Source organism: Cheilinus undulatus, linkage group 5 (genome assembly GCF_018320785.1).
Source record: "Cheilinus undulatus linkage group 5, ASM1832078v1, whole genome shotgun sequence".
NCBI lineage: Eukaryota > Metazoa > Chordata > Actinopteri > Labriformes > Labridae > Cheilinus > Cheilinus undulatus.
The window spans coordinates 40,882,164-40,901,950 of NC_054869.1; the positions used below are offsets into that span (position 1 = coordinate 40,882,164).

The 19,787-nt window shown below is 38.0% G+C and overlaps 1 protein-coding gene across 1 annotated transcript in view; it reads right to left on the reverse strand.

Moving 5' to 3' along the window:
• The window catches only part of frmd3 (FERM domain containing 3), a 119,142-nt gene that overhangs the window by 27,020 nt on the left and 72,335 nt on the right, over positions 1–19,787 (reverse strand). The window contains exons 8-12 of the mRNA XM_041788123.1: positions 10,700–10,788; positions 8,755–8,818; positions 8,397–8,432; positions 6,608–6,616; positions 2,654–2,742 (exon numbers count right to left, since the gene is read on the reverse strand). Of these exons, the coding sequence (XP_041644057.1) occupies positions 2,654–2,742; positions 6,608–6,616; positions 8,397–8,432; positions 8,755–8,818; positions 10,700–10,788 (287 nt within the window). The remainder of the gene's footprint in view (positions 1–2,653; positions 2,743–6,607; positions 6,617–8,396; positions 8,433–8,754; positions 8,819–10,699; positions 10,789–19,787) is intronic.

Genomic DNA, 19,787 nt, shown 5'->3' on the forward strand with positions numbered 1-19,787 from the left:
GTAGCGACCATGACCACTAAAAAATTATGTCTCTACTCCGTCACTTTCGCTGTCACCCCGAGCTTGTTTCCATTCCTGACACGGCGGCCCTGTCAATAGTCAGTCGATAGAGTGACGACGGCCTCGGAGCCATCAGCTGCTCCACAGTGAGAGACAGCAGCATAAAACAGCAGAGCTCCATGCAGAGAGGCAGGAAAACACAACGAATGGATGATTCACGAGGAAGCTTTCAAATGCCAGTAAAAAAAAACTCACAGGGTACAAAGAATGTTAACCCCTTAACGCATATTGTATCCTATTTGATACATATTTTTATGATACCTCCATCTAATCAATATGATCATAAAGGACTAAAAAAAACTTCTGAATACAGTCTGATAAATGATAAAAATGCCCTCAAGCAGACTATCAGTTACCAAAAACACCTAATGTATCAAATGAGATACAAAAAATATATATGTTAAATTTTATGGAAATTTAGATTTTTTTGGATTACATTAGAATTCTGGATTTTCATATCATCTCTGGAGAGGTTTCAAGTGAGCTGAGCTGACACTAAAATGTGAAATTAAAATACTGCCAACCACTGAGTGATCTGAGAATATCATCATCAGGAATGCTGTGAGTGGGATATCTAACAAGGACTCATACCCGCTCTCATCATCGACTTCATATTGTTGCAGAAATTCCATAACTCCATCACAGCATGTTCAACAGTTTCACAGCAGGCACATATCATAGCATATAGTGTAATGGAAAACAAAGTATTGGTGGTTGGACACCAGTTTCAATATCATTACAACTAAAATTTCTGCCATGGTATGGATTTTTGCGATGCGTCATCGCCAGTTTAAATGCTTGTGTTGTGTTGGGGTGCACATGAGGGATAAACAATGCAGCCACTTGTATAATAAAGTGATTTGTGACAGACATCAGCCCAGACTGAGTCCAGTCTTTCGCTCTGACACTAAAGAGCAGCCATATTACAAGCGTAACATCACCTGTATGTGTCCTTGGGATTATGAAGCATAGTAATAAAATAAGGTCTGCTCTCTCATTCTAGACTTTTTTGATTGTAATAACAGCAACATGAAGCAAGTGTTCACTTTGCACAGTTTCCATCAGCCTGTCTGGGGCTTAAATACGAGCTGCAGTCCAGCGCTGCAGCTCGTATTACAATGCTTTCAACAACTGTGCAGCCCTTAGGGGTCCAAGATCATGCTGGCGTGATTTCATCATGAGTTAATTTTGTCTCATGACAGCATGAAAACAAAGCCATGTTTTGCATTGCAATCACTGCAATTTGTGTAGAAAGCATGATCTTTAAGCTTTCTTTCAGTTTTTGTTTGAGGCCAAGTAAAAGGAAATGTGATCATTTAATCATTTAATTTGATATAAAAATTAATGTTACACAAAGGGGACAGTGCATGCTGTACAGGACTGGCACATGTATTTTTTTCATAATTTCAGCATATTGTAATTTCTTTTAAAAAATGAAAATATATTGGTTTATATAAAAAAAAAAATCCATTTTTGTGGGGTGTTGTGTTTTTGGAGGCACTATCTGATACAGTAAATTAAACTTTAAAAAAAGATATAATTTTCATTTGAGGTAGTGCTGAAAAAGATTATACCAAACATGAGCATAGTAGACATTTTCTGAGTGGTTGATTTTGTCAAAAGAAAATTAACCAAATGGCAAAATAGCCAGTGGACTTCTACAAGTTAAAGGTTTGTTTAAACTGCTTGTTTTAAGTCCATGATGGTTCAAAGAAACAGGCTGCGGTGAAAAACAAGGTCAGAGATGCCGACACATCCTTCACAACAAAAGTCTGTAGTTCTGGTTTTCCTTGAGTGCTTTTATTGTGAAGGCCCACATTAGGAAATGTGGTGGTTTCAAAAGTATCTTGACACACCTCAGCTAATGAGTGTGAAACTTTAAAGTGCAGATTCAGTTCTAAAGAAGTGAACACAAAAACTTTTTTCTTTTTTCTTCTGCTCAGACATGACTTTAGTATGAAATCACTGTTTTTTTCAGGGGGTTGAATATGCATTTCAAAGCATTGTCTCTTTTCATTTTGTAACACTGTGATGTCATACCATTATTGCAAAGGCATGCTGTCTTTATTTGGATTTGCAAACCAGAGTAGGAAAATCACCTCACACTTTATAATACAGAGTGCAGTAAGTTACTGAAGTGAGAGCAGACTATCTGGAGAGGGCACAGAGGAGCAATCATGCTCTGGCAAGTACAAAACTATCATGATCATGTGAAAAGGCCAATCAGGCCCTTTGATTTAAATGCTAACTTTAGAAATACTGCACGCTTATCATGGAAAAGGAATTTATAAATCCAAGAATCATTATCATGGTTACATAACCATATTACAGCTGATACAGATTTATTTTTTTCCTCTTGTATTTCTTTACATGAACTGTGGTGGTCCACAGCCACACTTTATGAGAAAGGTTCTGCTCTTTCTAAGTAACTTTCCACCTACACATATTTACTTTTTATTGATGAAAGGTCATTTTAGGATGAAAGAGTGCTTAACAGTCTCACCTGTCTGAGTTCAACAGCAGCCTAATACATCTCTCTCTGTGTTTGGGTAAGAGTGTGAGTATTTGTGAGTGTTTGCGTGTGCAGACGCACTTGTAAAAGGCCTGGTTCTCCACCCCGCACTTCCATAAGTGCTTACACGCTGCAGGGGTTGAGGTGTGAAATGTCAACACCAGCTTCTTCTGCAGAAAAGGACAAACACAGGAGAGAGACAAAAATGGTGAGGATGAGGAATCAGATTACCCAAAAAAAGACAAGAAAAAAAAAACGTGTGACTCAGGACAAGAGAAGTGCTGAACATGAAGGGGAGGGAGCTGTGCAAACTGCTGACCCACAGACCTCAAAGTGGTAAGCTTAGCAGGATGTTGGACAGATAGTGATTTGGCCTCAATGTTCAGCAATAAAAGAGCTTGTAGCTTGCAGAACACAGAGTTTTATGGACAGGGAGGAGGGGGATATATTCCTGTAAATGTCTGGTTTTCACTCCTGTGTGTCTGGTAATAGGAGATACCAGATCAATGCTGCTTTAAAAAGAGGGAAGAGGGAGAAAGAGAGGAAATACAGAGATCAATAACACTGGAGGGAAGTACTGTAAAACAGATACATTCACAGCTTGGCAGCCATATTCATAAAAAGAAGAGATAGGGATGTTAAATCAGGAATGAGATAAAAACCTGCACATGGTTTAGAGCTGTGTCCTGAAGCAGTTTGCTCTTTTTAAATCAGCAATGTTGCTCAGCTCCCTCAGTGTCACACATCAGCTGTTTCTGCTGTGTTTAACATTCACCTGCCACTTCATTACATATACCTGCTTAGCTCTTCATTAATGTAAATTTATACTGAGCCAATCACGTGGCAGCAACCGATCCATTTAGGTATGTAGACGCGGTCAAGTAGACCTGCTAAAAATTCAGACTGAGCATCAGAATGGAGAAGAAATGGGATTTAAGTGACTCCAAATGCTGTAAAGTTGTTTGTGCCACTATTGAGCTGGTCTGTCTGAGTTTTTCACAATCTGTTAATCTACTGGGATTTTCATACACAATCATCTCTAGAGTTTACAGAGGTTTGTCAGAAAAAATTAGGGGAGGGCCAGAGGTCAAAAGAGAATAGGGGGGTCTCATTTATAAACTGTGGGAATCCATACTAACAATGCACTTGTGGCAACAATTAAAAACTGGTGTGCCCCCCAAAAATATCAGATTTATAAAGCGTTGCACACGAACATCTTCATGCAATTCTCTCCAGATCCAACTGTAAATGTGTGACCATAGATCTGCCACCTGTTCCTACCTTTACACGCCTACATTCAACCATAAACAGTCAATGCAAAGCTCCTTTGCATTGACCACTGACTGCTGACTGTTGACCACTAACCATTTAAATATTTTTATGTTCTTTATTCACATAAGATCACATTAGATCAACAATATGCTAGTTGACAATATCTTTTTTTCTTTAGTCCTCCCATACATGTTGCATATTAAGCTTAAAATCAATCAAAGCTGTGAATCCAATTTAATTTGGAAAATCAGAAGTTTTCTTTTAGGCTATTTTCATATTCGAAGTCTCTTAAATCACCTTTCTCCTCCACTCTGATGCTCAGTGTGCAGATCATCTCGACCATTTTCTATATGCCTAACTGGATCGGTTGTTGCCATGTGATTGGCTACTTACATCACTGTGCAGTTAAACAGGTGTACCTAATGAAGTGGCAGCTGAATGTACACACAAGTGCTGCAGTGTCCATGTATATGAGAGTACCAGGTCTGCATGTTTGAATATTTTGATATCAGTCTTTGGTCCCACTTTGGCTGATGTGAATAAGTGCTCTGAATTCATGATGTGGCATCTTATCATTCCACATAGAGCACTGAAGATTATCATTCATTTAACTTGCTCATGGTTTGTGCACATTTCAACAAATGCACAGTCTTGCATGATAGTTCACCACTACTGTCCCCTAGTGTAAAACAAAACTACTTAACCATTTACATTGACCAGAAATTGAATATAAGTGTAGTTAAATGGACATTTCAAGCATGTGCTGCAGTAAAAAGGACAAAGAGAGTGATCAGTTCAAAGTGGGACAGTTAAGTTAATGTGTTTTAGACGTATTAACATCAGTGAGGGCAAAAAGGGAAATCATGCAGTGGCTTGTCAAGTGGTGAGAGAGTCAGGATAAATTAAACAATATTATCCTCACAAAACATCATAAAGAAATTGCAGAAATTATATAAAGTTACCAAAAAAGTAAAGAGACCACTGGAAAAAAATGTTTTCATCTCGTTCTACCTGCATTTAAGAGTTTGTGTTTGAATAATAATAATAATAATAATAATAATAATAATAATAATAATAAAATGTGGTTATTCTATTAGCAGAGAATGACAATTTGCTGTTTTAAGAAATTAAGTATTAAAAGTCCCTGACAACTATTTAAAAAACTCTAATTTCTCAAAGATGGCCCAGGATGTATGCTCTGTTCTGTATTTCACATAATGTAAATTGTAATTAAAAGGCTAACAGGTGGTCATTTCTTTTTAGGATATCATCAATTTTAGTCCAAATCCAGTATAAAATAGAGAATAGTCCTTTTTTTTTTTTTTTTTTTTTTTGTTAAACTACAGTGGATTTAAATGGTTGAATCAGTTTTACCTCAACTTTACAGTTTTTAAGTTTGTAAAAACAATCCAAGGTGTTTAAAGATATACTTCGTAAATTAATTTGGCAAGAGATAAATTAGAAGTAGTTATGCAAAAAGTGGCTTGCTTTCGTTGGCATTAGCTAAAGCTAATGTAGCTACGCTAGCTATGTAGTTAATGCTACCATGTAAACCAAAAGCTTTTGCAAACATAAATAATGCTTACGTAGCTAGGTTCGCTATGTAGGTAACCTGGCTAGATTATGAAAGCTTTAGCAAACAAAGCATAAGCTAACATAGTTAACTTAGCTTTTAAAGTTTTAGCTGAAGGCACGTTACCTTTTTACATCAATAAAATATGGGTTTATGAGATTTGCTAAACTGTAATAGGTAAACAATCTTCAGCTATGTTACCTACATAGCTTAGATAGGTGTCGTACCTTCATTACCTTTAACCTTAGCTGTGCTGGAGTATTTCTAGCCTGTAAACAGGCTGTTTACTCAGCTTTATTAAACATTTTGTAATTAGGTTTTGTAGGTGAAGTTTTTGACTTTTAACTTTTGGAGTCCTAATCCTCAACCGAAAGCTAACCGGAAGTTTAATCTAATTCAATTTTGTACGTTTTAGAACATATTTCTGTCCTGTTGTCATGTTGTGTCTGACAGCAGCAGTCTGCAAGAGGAGTGGTCTGAGAGCTGTGGTCTGCTGCCAGACTGTCTTGTCTTCTTCAGACAACTGCTCCAATTTCACAGTTGGTATGCATTATAATACTTTCACCTGTCAGACAACCTCCCATTCAGGGGTCTATTTAAACTGTTGCATTAGTGTTGTGTTGTTAAAAAACGAATAGGATCTTGTTTCTATTGCATTTTTCATGGTCTTATAAATAATGAACCCATCTGTTATCTTAACCAGTTTTCAAAAACATAAATGAGAAAAATATATTTGGAAGCTTCAAATGCGTTACATTGTATACTTAAATTTAAAAAACGTTTATTTTCTTCTGACACAAACTTTTAAAGCAGAACCAGAGAAAAACATTTTTTTCACAGTGGTCTCTTCATTTTTTTTCTGGAGCTGTAAATGTTCACAAATACACGCACAAACACATAAAGACATTTAAGGACAAAGACAGGTTAAACCAATTAACAAATGACCAACATTTAATACATAGACAAAGTTATAGATTATGCATCATAATCTATGGTTAACTGATATTGGAGCTGTAGGACTTAAGATGACACGTAAAAATATATAGAAAATGCATGACAAACAAATGAACGACACAAACAAACACAGAGAAGGTGATAGAATTCCCCTTGTGTTAAAGTGTGGTGAGGGCAGGACTGTGAACAGAGGTATCATAGCTGAGCTGTGCTGCTTTTATTCCACGTTTACTCACCATTGATGACTATGTTAACACACAGAGAGAAGAGACAGAAACACAAAGATCAAACTGCATCCTCAGCCGCTCATGAGTCGCCAGACAGACAAACAGGCAAACAGACTGACAGGTTAAGCAGACATGAGAGAGCTGGTTTAAAGCCTCTGTAATGAAGAGAAGAGTTATGTGCTTGATTGGCTGGATGGTAGATTGAAGAGCAACCTGGCTTTAGAACCATGATTGTGGAAATTACAGTCTCCTAACTTAATCAATGTAGGACAATGTGTAAGTAACAAGGCATTATGAGACAGAATCAGTCCTTGTGCTGGCAAAAATAAAGGTGATGAAAAGATATGAAGCACTAAGAGCCAGTATTGCTGCTCAGAGTCTACCAGAGCTCACATCTGCAGGGGCATGTCCAGATGTGGTGGCCAGACCCCCCAACTCCCCAAATCCTAATTTATGACAGTCTATTTCCCTATCTAGGAAAATTAATGATGTGTTTAAAGTAGCACATTTTCTTATGTAAAAGATACAATACAACAATTTTCAAGCTGAAATGTCTACATTAATTTAGTTGAGTACTAACATACCCTTAAGTGCTTCCAACAGTTTTCAAAACCAAAGAAATCCTTAATTTTGGTGGCTATAACGGTCCATATCTAATGGCTTATAGCATCTAGAACACTGATCATCAACAGGTGGTTCCAGGGCCAAATCCAGCCCCCCAAAGCTTCCTGTTCAGCCCCCAGAGGATAATTAAATTCAGAAAAAGAGCAAAAGAAGATGTTGTGGTTTTAGGATTATCTTTTGGCTTTTAGATAGATAGGTAGAAATGTATTTTGAATATATAAAACACAGTGCAAGGTGGTCATACAAAAAGAAAGAAAATAATGAAAAAGTAAATATTTGAGTTGAAAGTTGAAATCATAAGTTTGAAAGGTAAAAATATGACTTAAAATTTTAAATCATAAGTTTAAAAATCAAAATATGACTTGAAATTTTAAATTGTGAGTCTCACAGGTCAAAATATGGGATTGAAAAGCAAAAGGTAGGGGTTGAAAATGGCAAAATGTGAGCTAAAATTCAAAATGATGACTTAAAAAGTTTAAAAATATGACTTTAATTTAAAATTGAGTCCAAAATGTCAAAATATGATATAATAAGTAAAAATGATGAATTGTAAATGTCAAAATATGAGAAAAAATTGAAATCATGGGTTTAAAAGTCAAAATATGAGATTAAAAAGCCAAAGTTAGGGGTTGAAAATGATGTAAAATGATGAGTAATGAGTAAATCTGCAGACTATACTGATGGGCCAGATAAAACACAAATATGATATGATCTTGCAGGCCAGAAATAACCGTTCCAGTCCTTGTGTTTGACACCCCTGATCTATATGCTAACGTACCACTTTTTGAAGTCAAAGAATTACACATATTAATAAACTGGTGTCTAATAGTTAAGTAGTTTAAATAGTTAAGATTAGTGGAGACAAAGAGGGTAAATAAATTATATTTATTTATGTATAAATGCAGACAAACTTCATGCCACCTCTGCTGTGAGGTCCGGCCCCTCCCAGTCTAAAAAGACCTGGACACACCCCTGCTGGACTGGATGACAAAGACGAGCATACGAATGAAACCTGTGTCCCAAATACAAGAAACCTGCATTTCAAGCAAATGTTTGCTTCTGTGTTTTCTCAACATGTTAGACATGTTGTTGTATGGATGTAGAGTCTGAGTCTCATATTTGGGCCACAGCAGACACATAATGTGAACGAGGAGGTTAGTCGTAACACACCCACCATCCTGTTACAGTGAATCCTGCCTGTTAAGGAGATCTGAAACAGTGACACACACATATACAGTGTGTGTGATGGTGGACAGGATTACATAGACAAACAGATTTATCTGATGTAACCATTAACAATAGGAAAGGAGGGAGACAGAGAATAGAAACAGTCTGACTGTGCATTCACTTTATCATGTTTTTTTTTTTTTTTGTCCAGAAGAACAAAAACTCCTCAAATGTTAGAGGTTAGAGTCATCATCATGCCTAACTTTAGTATAAGACTTCACAATTCAGAATAATGATGGAAGAAACTACAACTTTTAATTTTTACCCTCAGAGGAGACATTCATGGAGGACGATGCTGAACTCACCTCTTTCTGGATCCCGATGACGTAAAACGTTTTCCCTTCAAACTTCAGCTTGCTCACATCATTCCTAAAGAGAGGCACAATGTTTCCCTCTTGTAAAATCTATATCACTGTAAAAAAAAATGACTCTTAAAAATGATTTTAACAAATGGAATCAAAATGCAGCATTCAGAGATGATGCATGTTTATGATACTGGGAGAAAGTTCATCTTAGATTAAAAAACCCACATGAAATAAACTTATTCATAACTTCTGCAGGATTGAGTTCATCTTTTAAGGGAAAAATCCATCCAAACCTACCTCACTCTGTGTGAAAAAGTAATTTTCCACCTTGTTAAATCATGAATTAACCATGATTGACAATATTTTTTGGAAAGTTGCAGTCAATTTCACCAGGCAAATCCAGGCTTGATTACTGCCAGACCTGTTGAATCAAGAAATCCCATAAATAGAACCTGTCTGACAGTGAAGTAGGATAAAATATCTCAAAACTCTACACGTCATGCCACCCTCTAAAGAAATTCCAGAACAGATGAGAGCAAAGTCATCGACATCTATCTGTCTTGCAAGGGTTACAAAGCTATTTTAAAGGCTTTGTAACTTCAGCAAACCATAGTAAGAGCCATTATCCACAAATGGAGAAAACTTGGAACAGGAGTGGATGGCCAACCAAAATGACTCCAAGAGCACATGGACTCAACCAGGAGGTCACAAAAGAACTCAGAACAACATCAAAAGACCTGCAGGCCTCACTTGACTTAGTTAAGGTCAGAGTTCATGGTTTAACAACTAGAAAGACACTGGGAAAAAATGGCATCCATGGGAGAGTTCCAAGGCCAAAAACACTGTTGACCAAAAAGAACACAAAGGCTCGTCTCACATTTGACAGAAAACATCTTGATGATCCCTGAGACTTTTGGGAAAATACTCTGTGGCCTGACAAGAAAAAACTTTTTGGAGGTGTGCATCCCGCTACACCCTGGACAACTTGCCATAATGGATAGAAACATGAATTCTGCTCTCTACCAGGAAATCCTATAGGAGAATGTCCAGCCATCAGTTTGTGACCTCAAGCTCCTCAGGCACTTGGGATATATAAACAAAACACCCTCTAATGTGGCTGAATTAATACGATTCTGCAAAGAAGAATATGACAAAATTCCTCCACAGTGATGTGAAAGACTCATTAGCAGTTATTTCAAATGATTGCTTGCAGTTGTTGCCACCAAGGGTGACACAACTGGTTATTAGGTTTAGAACACAGTACTCTTCACATAGGGCCGGATAAGTTTGGATGGCTTTTTCTTAATAAATGAAATCATCATTAAAAACTATAAATTCTGTATTTACCCTGGTTATCTTTGTCTGATACTAAGATTTGTTTGATGATAGGAAACAAAAAAAAAAAAAAAAAACAAAAAAAAAAAAAAAGAATTTTGGAAGGGGGTAATACTTTCTCACATCATTGTAAAGCACCAGCGGTGGACACAGGCCCTATTATTTGCCTTAATAAAAAAAAAAAAAAAATCCCCATACAATCACGTCCTGGCAGAAGCAGCAGCTTTAGACCTGGACATTGTACCCTCTAAGAGAAAAGTTAGATTCGTTTTACTTTTACTAATCCTTTTAACAAAATTAATCTCATAAAGTCTGTTGCTTGATTGTGATTGGTTGGCATGGGAAGAAATGAGACATTATGATGGTAACTAGAGAGACAATGTTTCAAAAGTTCAATCATTTTCAACTGTGAATGTATCAACCACTGACAGGCACTGATTGCTGACAAGAGCATTACTTTGTAAAGAAAATGGATGCTAACAGCATAAAAATAGTGTACAGGCACAGGCCCAAATGCAGCCACTCATTTTGCAGAATAATAAGATTCAAAAGAGGTCCCATGTGCCCATGCCTGCAGGTTTATACTCAATAATTAATATGAAATTTGTACCATTTGAGGAGGTGGATTCTCTTGTTTCCCTGGAAGACCACGAAGCCTGTGGCTGTGAACCCGAGGAAGGCTGTGGAGCCTGTGAAATCCTGCAAACACACACATATGCAGAGTGAGAGGCAGCACATGGCATTATGGGATACAGGTGGATGAACAGCGGGGAGGCGAGTGGGCGCCACTAATCTCCATGGTAATGACACCTACACAGATCACTCATTTGTTTCAAACGTCAATCCCCCAAGTCAGAATCACTGGTGTCAAAAATAAAGCAAGAAAACACAGAAAGGGTCGACTCAGTTTGACATTCTGAGATCAAATAAACCAACATTGACTGCAGAGAATAAAAACATGTTCCTGTCACCCTTCACATCGCTGTTCACGATCTGTACACCTTCCCTCTGCTTGGGTGATTCTCTATGACTTTTTGTTTTCCTCACACTCTCTTGTCTGCTCCCTCTGACTCTTGATCTTCACAGATCTGTGTATGTGCATGATGCTGTGTTTCTAGTTCCAGCAAACCAAATTAAAAACAAACCCAAGAGCAGAATCTGAGCAGATAAGGGAGATCCTCTCCAGCAGACAGAATTATCTCGTTAATCTCCGAGGCTGACTCGACTGTTCATGGGACAGTGTCCATATTTCGCAGTCTGACTGGGCGGAGGATGAACAGAACAGCGGATTGTAGAAATATTACTTTGCTTTATCAGATTAAGTCTGTGCCATTTATCAAAACAGTACAGGAAAAAAACACCAGGAGAAATACACGCAGTATTTCTGTCACAGCAGGAACTATAATGTCTAATAAATCAAAGTTTTAAAGTCAATCTGACTTGAGTCATTTCAGGAAATGACAATGACTAATCAATGAGAATACTACATTTCTGCCTTACTACATTCCTTTAATTTCTCCTCTTTTACCTGTCATATGTACTAAAAGGCTGCTGTGCGCAAAGTTCATCATATTCATAGTCATCCCTGTAATGTGCAATAAAGAGAAATTAAGTGTAGTGCAAAGAAGACGGTCTGCTTATGTGTGCACAATCAGTGCCATCATTAAAGACAAAGTATTTACCTCAGAGAGCACACATGAACATTTAGTAAATATTTACACTTTTTAATGATTGGCTGGAGCCAAAATCTGCTTCTTTCATTATGACAAAAAAGTTATGGTTAGTTTTAAAGATACACTGATTTTAAAAATCAGGGCATACACCAATGTTTAAAATAACAGTTTAGCCAATAGCTGATACCAATGCCAATGGTATCAGTAAGACTTCCAACATACTAACATTTTCTCTCATGTCTTTCCAGGAAAACAGGTCAGAGTTTTTCAAACAGGTCACATCTTGTTGGGGCAGCGCATACAAATTCAGCGGCCCAGTGCTCCATCACTAGCAGCAAATTAAAGCGCTACACTTACACCAGAGCATAGCGTGCCCATGGAGTTTACATCTTTCCTGATGGAGATTATCCGGAGAATGGGGCACTCAGGGACTGACAGGAGGAGGACGTGGAGCAGCACAACACCTACAGCCAGTGGGGAGGAGGAAGCGACAGTGTTCTGCGAGAAGGTGAAAGCGGGGCAAACAAGCCGGGCTGCAGGCTAGGCTAAGAGCGCCCCCACACAAACCTGTTGTAGTGAGCATCTTTCTCCCGGGTTCCCGCTCCCTCGCCAGCAGGATGGACGATGTGAGGCTGCAGATTTCTAACCCCCACTTGGACGACTGTGTTTGCTGCTACAGAGGAGACTGCCAAACTAAATTTTGTTGTATTTTTACAATGCAATGACAATGAACGACTATCTATCTATCATTCACCTTTTTAAGGTACTTGAAAATGATACAACACCCAAATGTTTTATATCAAAATTTTCAGGACAATGTTAGCTTTATGCATACTGAGGCCTAAAGCCTTGGTTCCCAATCTTGGGTCCGGGACCACCCTAGGGGGGTGCCAGAGATCTCAGGGAGGATCTGTCTGCCCTGAGGTTGTTAATACTAGATTTGCACTGGCCCAGAGGACTGTGTAAAGAGATTTTTAAGGCCCGAGCACCGAGTGGTGCGAGGACCTAATTGTATTTGCTAGGATTATTTTACTTACGCATTTTCTGTCATTGCATGGACTTTTGAGACCCTTAACATTTCTGAATTAGCGGGAAACTTTGCACATACATCCGATCTCATGAAAATTTTGATATCTTTTAGGTCTTCAACATGAAAATTCAGAATTGCAAAAATAGCGCCTCCTAACAGTTTTCAAAGTTAAAGCCCCCTCCCTTAACTTTGTCGTAGATTCATGAAATTTTGCGTGCTTGGGGATATCTACAAAAAAGCCTCTTGGGCCTACACTCTATCTCCAACAGGAAATCAGCCATTTTAAATAAATATGCAAAAAAGGGGCTGTTTTTGGCCTTTTCCAGGGGTCATATCTGGGTTAACTCCTTTGAGGGATTTCATCCAATCGATTTGTACTTCGGCACAGAGCTACATGAGACATGGATGATGAAAAGTTATCCGGGGTTTTCTCATTAGTCAAAAGGTGTGGCCATGGTGAGCCCTCAAATTTGCATATTTCTTTGGTAAACAGGAAGTAGTTTATAACTCAGCTGTGCATTGTCCGATTGGACTCATATTGCTCAGGAATATTGACGGTCATGGCCTGCACCCATTCATATGGTCAGATTTTTTACAGATCAAAGTACAACCTAGTGGTGACAGGAAATGTCAAGGTTTATGGTGCAAGCTACAGTTAAAAAACTATCCAAGATATCCACCTTAAATTCATGTCAGGGAGAACTAAAGAATTGGATTTAGCTTTGTGAAAAATAAAATTGAGTTTTCGTCAGAGGGCGTGGCCTCAGTGGGGTGACAAAGTCAAGAGTCACCATTTTGTCTCGCCAAAATGTTTAAACAGTCATAACTCTAGTATACATGGTCATATCTGAGACAGATTTCACATGTGCTTGATAACAGTCCAGGCCAGAACACATCCATATTTGAAATTTAAAAAAAATTATTTAGCGCCACCCTCTGGCAACAGAAAGTCACTACTCCTGAATTTCACATCGCAGTACCTACATGGTTGGACAAATCATTCTGAAATTCACTCAGGCAGTTCCAAAGAGTTGGCCTTACACATATACAATGGTCAAACGTCTACGTTAAAAGGCATGGCCATGACGATTTTTTTGTTTGCCATGAAACAGGAAGTAGATTTTTCAAATGGTTGTAAGACATCTAGAGCAATGAAACTTGGCAAAAAAATCTCATTGGCATTCTGAGATTAATAATAATAATTGGCCTATTGGCTCAATGGCGCCCCCTAGAACATTTCAAAAATTCAGTCCCCCCAGCAGGTTTAACCTAGGATTTTGAACATGTGTGTGCAGATGTGTCATGTCAGGATGCAAAAAAAAAAATCCTTTTGGACCCATATGGTAAGTCAAACAGGAAGTCGGCCATTTTGAATTTTTTTGTAAAACAAGCCATATTTTCGGGGTTGTATTTGAAGGAACTCATCTGAGGGCGTTTATCCAAACTACTTGATCTTTGGTGTAGAGCAAGAAGAGATGTCTTAGGTCAAAAGTTATTCTGGATTTTCTCATTAGTCAAAAGGCGTGGCCATGGCGGCCCCTGAAATTGAAATGCTTCATCATGTGATAAAAGTGGCTGATGCTCATAAAAAAAAATCCCATTTATTACAAGACTGGCCAAATCCTGCTGAAATTAGCCCAGGCACACTCCTCAAGGTTGATATTACTCAAATTTGAAGGTCAAGAGGCCTTACCTAAAATGATGTGGTCGAGACAATTTTTCATTCGTCATGTAACAGGAAGTAGAATTATCGAGTGCTTACAAAACTTGTAAAGCCATGAAACTTGGCAGAAAAACACCCAGTAGCAAAATGAGATGATTGATAGGATGACTGTCGGTGGGCACGGCTTTTTGGCTCAGTAATTTGAAAATTCAGCCCCTGCAGCAGGGTTATCTGAGGATTTTGAAAATTCTTGAACTTATTCATCATTTTAAGTTCTACAAAAAAGGCTTTGGACCCATTTTTTTTTTGTTTGTTTTTTTAGGTTTGGTGTTTAAATGTCAATCAGATCCACTAATGTGCCTGAAAATGCTGTAGTATGCATGCCAGGCCAGTAGGTGGCAGTGTGACTGACAATGAAACACATGCATGCACAGCTTTCCTTCCTCCTGGTGGTGTCAACAGACAAACATGGCTGACACACAAAATGTTTGTGTGGACACATGAAGTCGGGTTGCTTCCTACTGACAGTCAACCACAAAATAAATAGATATTTAAAAAATGGGAACATATAAATGTTGACAGGAAGTGAGCAGCACAAACAAACAGCACATTTTTGTGTGGTATGTGCAGCACCAGGCCAAGATCAAGTCTCTGACAGACTACATGCAGAACATGGAGCAGAAGAAGAGACAGCTGGAGGAGAGCCAGGACACTCAGATCAAGGAGCTCGCTAAGCTGCAGGCTCATGGTTCGCACATTTATATTAACCATTATAACATCTTAGCTCAAGTAAAAACAGGTTAACTTGATGGATTTTCATCTTTGGTTTTCATCAGAGGAAAGACACGAGATGTCAGGAGAGGAGAAGGAGGACATCGGCAGACACGATGGGGATGGGGACATAAAGGTGAGGAGGAAACACGTTACTGACAATCTCTGTTACAGAAATGGGAAATAGCTGAATGTTTTTGTGTCTCTGTGGCACAGAAAACTCTGGAGGAGCAGCTGGAGAACCACAGAGAGGCTCACCACAAACATCTGAGCTCACTGAGACACCAGATCGAAGACAAGCAGAGGATGCTGGACGAGCTCATAGAGTAAGTCTGACTGTTTAAAATCAAACTACATTTTTAAAGACGTTAGAGACCACAGACATAAGAAGAAACACATGGCATGAGATATTTGAATCAAAGTCTGCAGTAAAATAAGTACACTAATTATTTAGACCAGTTTTACTGAAAACTGCTCAACCAGAGAGCCAAATTGTTGAAAAATACCTTTGCAACAGTCACATTTAAAGTGGTGAAAAGTAGCAAAAATAGATTAAAAGAGACATAAATGGCCAAAAAGCAGAAACAGAATTAGTGAAAAGGCAAAAAATAAGTATTAAATGGCAACAACTAGGTGACAAGTAGCAAAAATGGGGGAAAGTGATATAAAAAAAGGAGTTATGGATAATTAAAATAGTCAGAAGCTGCAAAAATGTGGTAATAAATAGTAACAAGTGACTAAAACGGGCAAAAAGCTGCAAAAATGTGATATAAAATAGTGAAAAGTGACTAAAATGGCAAGAAGCTGAAAAGAATGTGGTTAAAAAATAGTGGATGGTGACTAAAATGGGCAAAAAGATGCAGAAATGTGAAAAAAAGGGAATGAATAGTGATTAAAATGACCAAAAGCCACAAAAAAAATGGTGAAAAGGTGTAAAATTGAAATAAAATGGCAAAAAACGGGTGTAAAGTGGCAAAAATGGGTGAGAAGTGACATTAAAAAAGGAGTTACAGATGATAAAAATGATAGAAGCTGAAAAAATGTGGTTAAAAATAGTGGATGGTGACTAAAATGGGCAAAAAGCATGCAGAAATGTGAAAAAAGGTGAATGAATAGACTGATTAAAATGATCAAAAAGCAGCAAAAAAATGGGTGAAAAAGGTGCAAAATTTGAATATAATGTTAAAAAATGGGTGAGAAGTGACATAAAAAAGGAGTTACAGATGATAAAAATGATCAGAAAGCAGCAAAAATGTGGTAAAAAGATAAAAGTAAGTAAATTGGTCAAAAAGCTGCAAAAATGTTGTAAAAATAGTGAAAAATGACTAAAATGGGCAAAGAGATGCAAAAATGAATGACAAGTGACTAAAATGGCGAAAAGCAACAAATAAAGGTGAATAGGCAGAAAATAAGCATGGCAAAAATTATGTGAACAGTAGCACCAATGGATGAGAAGCGACATAAAAAAGGAGTTACAGATGATAAAAATGGTCAGAAAGTGGCAAAATGGGCTAAAAAAAATGTGTGAAAAGTGACAAATTGTAAAAAGAGACAAAAATGTGGTAAAAAAATGGTGAATATTGAGTTAAATTGTCAAAAAGTGGTAAAAATGTGATGAATTATTGGTGAAAACTGACTAAATGGGCAAAATGCTGCAGAGTGACAAAACGTAAAAAGTGTGACTGAATGTCAAAACGCAGCTTAAATTGGGTGAAAAATGGCCAAAAAATTGCCAAAAAAAAGGGAAAAATGGCAAAAAGCAGGATGAAAGTGGCAAAAACTGGCAAGAAGAAGTGGGACAAATGGGCTAAAAGAGGCGAAAATTGATTGAAAGTGTCAAAAAAAGGAAAAAAAGGGAGAAGAATTAGAAATAAGGGTAATGGGAAAAAAACTAAGAGAAAAAATAAAGGTTGACAATTAAAGCCTCCTGTAGAAGAGTGGAAACAAACTGATTAATGTTACTTGATATGGATCGTTCCTGAGGTGAAAGTTTTTTAAGGGTTTCTGGGGAAAAATATTTGAAATGAAGACAAAAGAGCCACAAACCATCCCAATGAAGCCACACGTTGAGTTTTTCTCATTCAGACTAATAACTGTTTGTGACAAGACTTGAACTGGATCTAGAATTTAGTCTAAAACTGTCTAAACCGGGCCTAAAATTTTGACTTCAGGTTCACAGAGACGAATGAAGCAGTAGAAAAATCAACAAACCTATTCATGTTTGATATTTTATAGATCTAGGATATTTCCACAGATTTGATTGGTTCTCATTGAACCACTTTATGCTGGTTTAAATGATCCTAAAGTTGTTTTTTATTGTTTTTTCAAACTAAAGTAGTGACAGTCATTACGCCCGTCTGCTGTGTGTGATCCTCATGAAGAAGGATGTAAAATCCTCGTACCACTCCTCTTTACTGAGCCAGGAACTTTTAGCTGCATACGACTGTAGTCTGGCTTTACACTGGCTCTAAAAGTCTACACACACCTGTTACATTGTTGTTATGTGAAGGTTCCCTACCTGGGGTCTGGGCACCCCTAGGGGGGGCACCTATAATGGACTTTTATTTATAGAGTCATGATTGAAAATGTAAGAGGAAGTATTAGAGCCCTCTAAAAGGTCCAACAAAATAAACAGGATCTGTACATTTCTTGGTTAAAGGTGACATTTAAAAGTACATTTTTGAGATGATAAAGTCTTATTTTTTCAAGAACCTGAACTCAGAATGTTCTAGTTCAAAAGTCCTAAATTATTACAACATGCACTTTAAAATTTCAAGTTTGTAATGTCAAAATTCAGAGTCTGGATTAATGATAATGTGATCATTCTTGGATCATTTCCTCACTGATCAATCATACTAACAAAAATCTCCTGATTAGGCGATCAACTGTAGGACTTATGGAAGGAAAACAGCTTCTTCTTTTGTCATTTTCTTTTTCCGTGGCTCTTTTGGATTTTATAATGACAAAAAATTCTACCTTTTAGTTGACATAAATTTACAGTTTTCTTTTACTGGTAAATTTCTGACTTGTTAAATTAGAATTTTTTGAGATTTTACTTAAAAATTGACTGAACCTTCTCATGCCGTTGTAATAATGGATAGTTTATACGCAGATATTTATGAAGAACTTGTCTATGCAGGCCTGTTATGCTGGGATTTAGTCAATAAAACAATAAAAATCATGTTTAATTTTTCAGAGATTGTCCTGGGGGGCTTTAGAGTGTTTAGAGTAGAGGGACCCCAAAGAAAAAAGGTTAGGACCCACTGATGTAAAGGTCTATCATTTCAGAAATGTTCTGCCTTGTACCATTTTTGAAGCCAAATAACTGGAGAAATTTCCAGAAACCAGATGAACATAATGAATCTATGTTAATGTGGTTTGTTGACATTTCTCCAGTTACTCTGCCGTTAAAAAGCGCCCAATCAGAGCTTAGCGAGCGTCTCCTCTCAGTCTGAACCAGGATCTGCTACTGGAGCAGGAGAGGATGATGTCAGACTACGACAAAATGAAGACTGAAAAGCAGGAGAAGGACGCCAAGCTGCAGAAACTCATGTGAGTAAAGAACTCATCCGTATGTTTATTTATGTTGAATGTGAGTTCATGTGGTTTTTGTTTGCAGGCTGCTGAATGAGCAGAGGGAGCAGGCCAGAGAGGACCTGAAGGGCCTGGAGGGTCAGGGTACCAAAGTATCATTTATTTTGAAAGGGCATTTGACCGTACGGAAATCAAGAAAACGGAAAACTTCACTCATTTTTCGGTTTGTGTCCAGAATCGAAAAACGAGTGAAGTTGTCAATTTTTTTGATTTTCGTACGTTCAAATGCCCTTTCAAATTAAATGATACTTTGGTACCCTGACCCTGGAGGAGGCCATGGTAAGTATTTCCTGTTTCTTCAGCAGCAGAGATGAAGTCCCCATGAGGGGCTCAGTGATCATCCATGCATGCAAATAAAGACTCCATCCTGTAAAACTCCTGCTGTGTCTGCGTTTTTGTTGCATAACCCCCTACTCACATCTCTGGCGGATCCCCAGGGGGGCGCTGCGCCGCATCCCCCCTTCTCCACCAGGCATGCCTTGATCCAGGTACCGGCCACAGTGGGGTTTGAACCCCAGCATCCCTGTGCAGAACTGGTCTAGTCCAGTCCTCTGTGCCACCGCCGCCATACCTTTCACACTACCGTCTCTTCTCCTGGCGCATTTATCCTCTTTGTTCAGGATGTGGCTTTAAAATTCACAGAGACCAAGATGGGAATCAAACCTGGAACCTCCAGACTCTGAGTCAGTCCACTATCTCTTTAGGCTACAGAGCCAGACATGCAGTAGAGCCTCAGAGGGGCTTTTGCTTCTTTATTTGGACTAAAATATTGAAAACTTAAAGACATTGGTTAGATTTGAAAGGCCATCTCCTGTCCAGGTCTCCTGAAGTCTAGATTTGGACTCAGACTTTTAAAATAAATGAACCCATGGTAAGATTTGAACCTGTGAATTCCTGATTCACAGTCAGTGGGCATTTCCACTAATCCACTGAGACACACACCTGTTCATGTTTCTCAGAGGATCTG